This window comes from Aulostomus chinensis, chromosome 14 (genome assembly GCF_037954235.1).
Source record: "Aulostomus chinensis isolate RoL2024-O1b breed Wild chromosome 14, RoL_Achi_v1.0, whole genome shotgun sequence".
NCBI classification, from domain to species: domain Eukaryota; kingdom Metazoa; phylum Chordata; class Actinopteri; order Syngnathiformes; family Aulostomidae; genus Aulostomus; species Aulostomus chinensis.
Genome location: NC_141333.1, coordinates 897,773 through 907,772, shown reverse-complemented (window position 1 = coordinate 907,772; position 10,000 = coordinate 897,773). Strand labels below are relative to the sequence as shown.

At 47.4% G+C, this 10,000-nt stretch overlaps 1 protein-coding gene across 1 annotated transcript in view; it reads left to right on the top strand.

Annotated features, from left to right (window-relative positions):
- Positions 1–10,000, top strand: part of nfia (nuclear factor I/A) — a 172,231-nt gene that overhangs the window by 54,044 nt on the left and 108,187 nt on the right. Inside the window, exon 2 of the mRNA XM_086224309.1 lies at positions 3,024–3,552. Coding sequence (XP_086080435.1) covers positions 3,024–3,552 — 529 coding nt within the window. The remainder of the gene's footprint in view (positions 1–3,023; positions 3,553–10,000) is intronic.

The following is a 10,000-nucleotide window of genomic DNA, read 5'->3' as shown; positions in this document are numbered from 1 at the left end:
GGTTACAACAGCGCCTGAACGTGAATGTTGGTCACTCGCTGTTAAGCCTCTTGCGTAGCATCAGGACCCAAGGAGCTGCTGAGAGAACCCGGAGGGTTCAGAGTGAGGTCGACCCGTCTGGTGGTTCGTACGGATCCTTCAGACGGGTGCGAGCTGTTATGCTGCTGTGACGCCGGCTTCTCTGGTTGCACCTCTTGGGCCCGTCTCAGCCTCAGCGGCGGACACAAGCATTGATCATCTCACAGTTTTGTTTTCTCTCCGCGCTCCAAAAATATCTTTGTTTTATTGAGTCACTTTATTCAACGTCTCATTGCTGTGAAGGAATGCAGCGTCGGCCAAAAGAAACACAACAAGCGTCTAAGAAATGAGATAAAAGATCGTTAAGACTTAGGAACATTGAGGAGGAACATCATGGGCCAGACCCGTGTGTGTGTGTGTGTGTGTGTGTGTGTGTGTGTGTGTGTGTGTGCGCACAAGAGGGAGAGGGCCTCTTTGATCTATGAATAGTCATGTGTGTTTTAATATGTGGCTCAGGGGGAGGGGGCCTCCTCTCTGAGGGGACCCCCCGCTCTATCCTGTAACCCTCGGAGGGGTTTTATAAATGTCCCATGAAAATGTTTTCTGTCCGTCTGACTGTGTTTGTGGTCGATGTTGTTTTTCTGTCTTTGTCTGTTTATTCGCTTTGAAATGACAGGTTTGGTCGACGCTTTGCCACAAATGACCTGAAAACAACTTTGACAGCAGAAGAAAAAAACTGTGGAAGTTCAGAGAAGATGGTTGAAACTGACCGACAGAGAAAAGACGGGAACATAAAACCCTGAAATTCAGATTCTGGAGGATCTTCAGAGGAAAAACAAGCTGCAGCTCTTCTGACAAATAGCCATCAGGCTTTACTTCCTGTCTGCAAGACAAAGCTGAGGGCTAAAAATGTCCTAAAGTCTGTAAAAAGAAAGTAGTGCTTAGCACATTTCCTGAGTGTGTCGTCTGCTGGTCAACATGGCAGTCATTGTTTGCTGCGCTGGTGTTTGTCCTTGCGTTCTGGATCGGATCAGAACAGCTCTGTGGTTCTGCTACATTCCCTCGTCAGGTTTGGACTTCAGAACCAGACTTACCATCAGGCTCAGGTTGACGGGGCAGACAGAACAGGCTGTTGCCAACTAGCTGACGAATCGTAGCTCGGGATTGGAATTATAAGCTTCAGATACTGATGTACTTTTTTGCCTGATTCCTGATCCATTTTCTGTGTGGTTAAAGATCCGGCCTCCTCAGGAATTGAATGCTTTATGTGGGTGTAGATGAAAGGGGCGTGTCCTTTGTTCTGATCCCTATTCCTACTCTCACGGCATGGAAGAAGGTCAAGAGGTCGTGGTCGTGATGGAAACAGGTTTCACTTGGATCTGAAGGTGGTCCCTGCTACTCTGCTAGGCTAGCAGCTAATTAGCATTTGCAGGAGCTAAGCTTGGTTTCTGTTCTCCGTCATGAACATTAGGCTGCGGCTCGTTGCTACAAGTTTTAATTTCCTGAAGAATAAAGGGAAACTTTCACTGGTTAAAGCACAAAGCCTGTTCAGGCTGAAGGACGAACAAAGGTATTTGTATGTTTAGAGCCTTTTCACTGATCAAATGTCGTTTCACATGTCGTGCAACGTCCTTCAAATCTGGACATTATTGCTAAATTTTATTCATAAATTACTATTTATAATCTTGGGCTTCAGAAGGACTGGAACCACATTTTCATGACAGAGCGCTGATTATACTGAGGCCACAGGTGACATATTTTGCTGTAACTCCTCTAGAAGCTTGCTTCTGATGTGGTCGTTTCTTGGCTGGATCGACCCGATGTGGTGGTGGTTCTACGGTCGGGCAAGCAGGTGAAGCTCACCTCAAATATGCTCCAACGCCGTCGAAGCACTCCGATAACTGAAGTGCTCTCAGCAACCAAAAGCCACATAATGCTTCTTTATTCTCAGCACCTTTGCTGCTGCTCGTGACCAGAAACCGGGCCGATGGGTTTTGCTTCATTGTCGATTGGAAGCCACAGACCCACATCCCTGCCTAGACCTGAACTGGCACTGAGGGTGCTGCGGCCCCTGAAACAACCTCAGAGAAACTCTGACCTGCTTCAACACAGCTTTCATTCTGAGATGGCGGTTCATCATTAAACCATTGAAGCCATGCAACACAACAGGAAGTGAATTATTTTCCTGTTTCTCATCTTCTTTGAAATCTTTGTTTTCCTCCTCCTCTTCCTTTCTTCTGTTTGGTTACCTCATTTCTAAACCTCCTCCTCTCCCTGACTTTGTTTGCCCTTCCAACCTAAACCAGAAAAAAATGTCCCTAAACTGCAACATGATGAGCCAGCTTAGGACGGGGGGGGGGGGGGGGGGGGGTCTGAATATCAGAAGCTTTGAATCTCTGCTGCACTGAACTTTATTAAGAGGAGACGAGCAGCTCTGGCGGAACTGAGCTGAACCGAGTCAGACCCAGCGACCCAAACGGCACTAATTTCAAAGATGAGTGCGCACAATAGCAGCTGGTTAGTGACTTGGAGTCCAAAGTGAACTTTGTTTGGTAGCTAATGATGGAACGTCTCCAAAGATGCTAATGCTAGCATTGCTGCCTCATTTCCTCTTCAAAATGTCTGAATGCTCCCAATGTGACGATCTCGCTCACATCTTTCACACTTTATTTGCTTTTGTGTTTTTGCATCATTCAAGCTACATGCTAAGGCTGATGCCCCACCGCTGGCCCCCGTGTGTGTTGTTTGCCTGATCACTGGGTGTGCTGGTCTGGTTCGTTTGGTCTCTGTCTCTTAGGACCGAGTCTCTGCCCCTGACTCAGCTCTGGTCGATCCTAGTCTCGATTGTTGTTTAAGTTCTTCCGACACGTCTGATCTGAGGCAGGATCTCACCTCCAGGATGTCTTAGCTTCTTCCTGACTCGCTAACAATGATGTTTGTAGTTTTATTGTTCACTTGTGTTCAGCGCCCGCCTCCTCACCGCTTGTCCTCTGTCTGTCCCTCAGGATGAATTCCATCCTTTCATTGAAGCCCTGCTGCCCCACGTCCGGGCCTTCGCCTACACATGGTTCAACCTGCAGGCCCGCAAGAGGAAGTACTTCAAGAAGCATGAGAAGCGCATGTCCAAGGAGGAGGAGCGCGCCGTGAAGGACGAGCTGCTCAGTGAGAAGCCCGAGGTCAAGCAGAAGTGGGCATCACGCCTCCTGGCCAAACTGCGTAAGGACATCCGGCCTGAGTTCAGGGAGGACTTTGTGCTGACAGTGACGGGGAAGAAGCCTCCCTGCTGCGTGCTGTCCAACCCTGACCAGAAGGGCAAGATGAGGAGGATCGACTGCCTGCGCCAGGCTGACAAAGTGTGGCGGCTGGACCTGGTCATGGTGATTTTATTCAAAGGGATTCCCCTCGAAAGTACTGACGGGGAGCGTCTGGTAAAGTCTCCTCAGTGTTCGAACCCCAGCCTGTGTGTGCAGCCGCATCACATTGGAGTTTCTGTTAAGGAGCTGGATCTCTACCTGGCCTACTTCGTCCATGCAGGTAGGTGTGTGTGTGTGTGTGTGTGAGAGAGATATGATATGATGCTGGTCAAGACCTGAACATCAACTACTTGCTTGCTGAACCTCACACCCCAAAAACACACACTTTCTGCTGCAGCACACGAGTGACCACGGGTCAGAACATCACGGTCCAGGCCAGGACGTTAGTCTGGTTGAGGATGACTCGTCATTGGTTCTGAGAGAAGGAGGTTTGGTCGCTTGACGGCGTTTGTGGTGAAACGTGAATGTGCTCACACACACGTGTCCTGATTGTTGGTTCAGCTGGACTCGTCAGCTCAGGTGCTGGTTCTGACGCTTGGTGGTACTTCAGGGGACGTTCGTCAGTGTTTGGCTAGCTGTTTTCTTCATGGATGATGATGATGATGATGATGTTTATCTATTTTTGTCTCTGGGAGCAGGAGCAGGTTGGTGCGACCTTGTTTGTTATGTTGTCATTTGAACCCTTTTAACTCATCCAGTTTTCTTGTGTTGATGTGCCAATCAAAATGTGAGTGGATCCCTGATCCTCCCTCTGGATCAAGGAGACCTGGAGAGTTTAACAGACATTTCTGGACAGTTTAGCTGTTGTTAGCCGTCAGCCTCCGTTAGCTTCGAGCTAAACACACGTGTCTGGCTCTTCCTGCATCCTGGAGTAAGAAGTGATGCAGGAGGGAAAACATCTGGGTGAACTCAAGACTCCTGGTAGTGAGGACTTGAAAGGCTTTTTAGGGGAAGTAATTCTTCAAACCTGTCATGTCACACAGTTGAAGTTCTAAAACAACCAGTAGAAATTAATAAAATGGCGATCAGCACGTGGAAAATGCAGCTTCTGATGAATTCACCAGAGACGTTTGTGACTTGAATCGTCTCAATGAAGACTAACAATAGTTCTGTAGATCTCACCATCAGTATCACCAAGAGAGTGTGTATGTGATCGGTCACTCCCTGAATGATGGCGCTCCTCTTCATCCCTGCCAAGTCTCCTCCTGGTTCCGGGAATGTTCCTGCATCACTCTGGACCGATGACTGCGTCCTGGAATGTTTGAGTTTGGAACTCTCCAGGAATGTGTGAATATATCAAAGCAGTATCAGAGTCTCTCACGTGTCACATTTAAACTCTTTTTGTCCGAGTTAATGAAACTTTTCCTTGTTCATCAGCGGGTTTGAACGTCTGGAAGCTGTGGAACACGTTATCTGCTGCAGCCAGAGCTTCATGAAGCAGAAGTCTGAGGAAAGACGAGCAGCTCTGCCAACATTTCCTCACTCTGGCTGCCGGCCGCGAGGTGTGTTTCTGGGTGACGCTGACACACCTTTAACCACCACACGCTCGGTTAAAAAAAAAAAAAAAACCTAATTATCTCCGCGGTGATTGCTCAGCACGTTTCTGATTTCCGACTGATTCCAGAATAATTTGGCTGGCTGGAGTGTTTGTGGGTGCAGCAGCGCTCGGCGGCTGAGGCATGTCGAGGAGACGTTTGGCAGACAGTTTACTTGGCAACAAGCGTCCTCTAAGTTTGTTGAAGCTTTGGAGTTTTCTTGGAAAAGGAGGGAAGCTTCCAGATAGTCGGGTAAAATTATCTGGATGGTTCCCTTTCAGATGTTCTCACCTGGTACTGAGATCATGTCAACTTGTTTGCGTCTTGATAATAAAGCAGCAGCTCCGTCTGGCAGCTGTGCAGCAGAGGAGGGCGATGTGGACTGACAGAAGGAGCATCCTCCATATTTGTGGTCACATCAGTCTCAGCGATCCTCCGTCAAATATTAAAAAGGAAAAGGATTTCAAATGTAAATTCAAAAAAGTGAAAATGCAAACAAATAAATGCAAATCTGTCTGGTGTTGCAGAATTGTAACGACACCAAGCTCCAATGAGGAAACACTGAAACGTTGAGACGAGTCAGGGTTATGTGGAGCGGCAGCCTTGTCCCGGAGCGCTGGGATCAGATCTCCTGACAGGTCATGGTCACACTCCATGTTCAGCGGATCAGTTTGTGTCCGAATCTGAATGTGTGTTGTTGGTTGTTTTTTTTGGTGTATAAAGAAAAAATCCAAAGTATTTAGAAATGAACCCAAATATTCCAAGTACCAGGCCTCCCAGGTTTAACCCTTTCAAGTTGGATCTGTAGATCTCAGCGAGCTGAAATGATGCAGCTTTTACTTCGTTAGGTTCCACCAGTTGAAGAGGAGCTAATTTTAGATGTGTGACATCTTATCAAGCCAGTGTCTGGAATCATAACTAGAATACTGTAACATCATAGTACAAATATTACTGTGAGCTAATTGTAGTAAAGAGGTCAGAGCAGAAACTGGGGTTGTCTGACTGGAGCAGCGACAGGACGTGTGAGAGAGACGTGAAGTGCTGAGGGAGCTGAGACGTCGTTCTCATGGAGAGCCGTCTTCCCGCCTGCAAACGTCTCTGGACCAGACTGAAGCATCTGTGAGGCTGAAGACTGCCACCATTCTCCTCGCCAGCGTGTTTTTGCTCTGCGGTCGCAGCAATCAGCTGTGTTCACACTGAGCACCCTTCATGTCAAGGGGAGGGGCTGCGGCCGCTGGGTTGTTTGGGTTGAGGGTCTTTCAGCAGAGTTTCCCGTCATGGTCACAGAGACGGCGAGGGAGCGTTAGCGGTGACACTGGCTTTGTGTTCTGCTCTGCTAAATGTTGGTTTTATTTTAAAAACATCCAGAAGGCGTCTCCCCCGTCTCTCCTGCCTGGTCTGGGCGCAGCAGGATCCGGTTTCATCCTGCCTCTTATTTAAAGAAGCGGAGCTTTTCTGGAGCAGCCGTCTTGATTAAAAGCCACGTGAAAGACTGGAGAGTCTGTCAGTAATTAAATTTATCCTGGTCCCCCTGGCTCATGGGGGGTGTTCAGGACCAGCAGTGTTGCCTGGAGAAACCGCAGCGTGCTACCAACCATTTATCATTTCATGAAGACTGTTGAGTTTAAAAACCTCCAACTGCTGAAGTCAGATATCAGCTCCAGACTTTTTAAAACATTTTTCTATGATTGATCAACGACGTCAGCCCTTCAACCTGATCAGAGGATCGGAGGAAGGGAAAACCAGCCTGGAACAAAACATTCTATTTTTCAATTGAGGAGTTGAATCTGATGGTGGCGGTGCGGCGAAGATGCCGGTTAGGGTTCGTATGAAGAGTGTTCCTCGATCATCTTTAATCTCTGATGACGGTTGCGTGTTTATGTCACAAGTCCTTGTCAGCGACATCATTTGATTCATTTTCAAGTTTCACATGAGAAAAGTTTGAACTTTCACCAATGCTTTTACTGGTTTTGAAAGAGACACCGTTCAGTTCCTGTGAAATTCGCTTCACAAGTAGAGCGAAAGGTCTGTGACCTTTGAGCACCGCCTGGTTGTCAGTTCATCCTCCAGTCCAAGTGGACATCTGCACCAAGTGATCCGCACCGCTGGTTCAGAAGCGGGAAAACGGCCCACATCTCAAAATATGGGGAAGAAAATTTAAAGAAGAGGAAAATCCCCTTGTGGGTCAGGACCAGAACCATAACCAGTGGTGCTGTGAGACACCAACAACGCATCAAAGACCAACGCTGGAATGAAACAATTGTTTCTGTGGGGACGCGTGTGTCGCTGGCTCTTTTGCTGTTTTAGGAGTCGTTCACAAATATGGGGGTGAACATTGGAAGATTCCACATTTGTCATTTCCGGCTCCAGCAGGTGAACTCCTGGACTCAACAACTGAATAATTACAAAAGTGACAGATGAATCGATAACACCAATAATTCATAGTTTTTGCTGTAATTAGATCAATAACAGCAGTGTGTGTGTGTGCGTGTGTGTGTGTGTGTGTGTGTATGTGTGTGTGTGTGTAACCAAGATGACAAGTATTTCATTTCAGTATCACTGATATTCAACAGGAAGTACCTGCTAGATGCACCTTCTGTCATGACCCACAGCTGTGTGTGTGTGTGTGTGTGTGTGTGTGTGTGTGCGTGTGTGTGGGTGTGGGTGCGTGCGAGATTATTTGAAGCAAGCTGGGGGTCAAAGGTCACCTCCCCCCTCATCCCTTTCTTCCTCTCCCTGATTTATGAGCTTGTGGCAGTGGGTGTCAGTGTCACAGTAACACTCAACACGTGCTGAAAGGTCAGAGGTCAACATGTGCGGGTTACAACCCCGATCATCTGAGTGCTTTACCGCTTGGATAAATATCTCAGCCCCTCATTAGCAGACAGGCAAACACACCCGGGCCGCGGGGGCGTGGTCGAGGCTGGCGGAGCGGCGTGCAGGAACAAAAGGTTGGAGGAGGTCGACTCTCGCAGTTCGTCTCCGTCACCGCCTGAAATAAAGATGCTAACGGTGACGGCAGATGAGAGGATATTTATGTGAGCAGTAAAGTCAATTAAACACAATCAGAGAGATGGAATCGTTAAAGCTTCACATCTAAGTTAGTGGCTCCGTGGAGGCGGCGTTTGCTTCCTGGCAGCTGTGACGGTGTTTGGGTTCTTTAAATGATATTTTTAATTCATGTCTTCACTTCAACGTCGAGCTGCTGAAACTCTGTTTGTCTTCAGATCCCAGAACCTTCACAACTCAAGGTTCTGCAGTCATTCAGGAGGAAATATTCTGATTTTATCTGACAGATTTAGTAAATTTACAAATTAAGCTTTCAGCTGCAAAACCTATAAAATCTGAAATCTTACAGCACAGTGGGAATAATCTGGTGATGGTACAAGTTCGTATAACAGCTGATATTTTTCTGCATTGAGTACTTGTAATACTTTAACTTGTGCAGTCGATGATCTCGGTACGCCAGTGCGCAAGGAGGAGGCAGCATACTAACAGACAGTGAAGAGAACGCACACTCAACCTCACAGTTGACATCAGATTAATTCTGCTGTGCTGTTGCGTTTCTGCTGTGATATCATTGGAATAAACGCGTCCGAATAATCCCAGAGGAACTACTACAATCCTGAAGCGTATTCAAGGAATTTGAAGTATTTTACTTTTAATTGTGCGTTTTCTGAATGGAGTTTGGTTCTGTTCAATTAGAGCGAAACTTCTTTACAGAGATGAAACATTTTTAATCTAAAATTGAGTGAAGTTTGTCCATCCTGGTATTTGCGTATTTGTGTCACCTGTGAAAAATCTGCTTCCTGTTTGTTTTAAAAGCAACAAAACTGCGATGCTTCCAACAGGGATTGATGAGATTTAATTGTAACAAACGGATCAAGATATTGTTGAATGATGACATCGTGATGGCGATTTGTACAAAGTATTTGTCACAGGTGTCGTCTGGACAAGCACACAACTTTTAAAACCCTTGTTTTCTGCTGGCTTTGGTTCAGATGGACTGGAGGTGAGCTGATGAGCGTCAGCGCCCTGCCTGCTGGCCTTCCAGCCTCCGTCAGTCAGAACACGTTTGAGCTCTCACATGCTGCGCTGGAACTTTAAATCTGCTTCAGTTACATGTTCATCGGGTGTTTCTCGAATATGTTTTAAAGCTTAAATGTCTAATATTTAGGCTCCACCCCCTCAGACAGATCATTTGAACCATTACGATTGGTCAAAAGGAACAATTGGAGGATGTCAGTGTGACGGTGAGGTAACGAGCCCGCGAGTCAGCCTACAGAGCCGCCACTGCCATCAGATATACATCTCCCTGTCACCTTATATGACTCTTAAGGCGAGCACCTGTGTGTGTGTGTGTGCACGTGTGTGTGCACGTGTGTGTGTGTGTGTGCGCACCTGCCTCTGACCCACTTCCCTGCGTCCTCCTGAGCTCTTAAAGAGATTTGAAGCTTGGTTTCTGAGCAAGTTCACGCTGAGCAGCCGTCCACCAGACTCCATCTTGATTTAACGTGCCACTCACACGCTTATACACACTCCTCACCCACCACACACACACACGCACACACACACACACCATCAACAAGATGATGATCGATGTCAACATGTAGACTAGTGTAACATCCTGTTGACCTTCCTGGTGACTCGTTGACATTCTGGTGGTTTGATTGGTTAAAAGCTCCTCAAGATACAATCAACATCTGATTCAGATGTCAGGGAGTGATGGGAGAAGAATTGATCAGCGATCAGTAAGGTCCAACAAAGCCATCAGAGCCGTCAAACATGGCTTCAGCCTCCATCGCTCCACTGCTCCTGCATCACTGCTAATCCAGTCAGACTCTCTGGAAGGTGTCTCCTTCAGCAGGAGAGCCGGACGTTGCTGCGGCGGCGTTCCTCAGCGAGCGTAGTGCAGCAAGCGAGCAGCAGTTACTGCTGCAACTTCACGTCTCGGTATCACGGTGGCAGCGTTGCTACATCTGTGCAGCTGTGGCACGCTGGCGTTGTGTTGGTGCCTGAAATAAACGAGTGTTGATCAAGAAGTGACGCCATTCACTGACCTGCAGCTTTAACCACCATGAATGCTCAAACCCCAAACACGAGACTGTGTTGTTTACAAGAAGTTTACTAAGT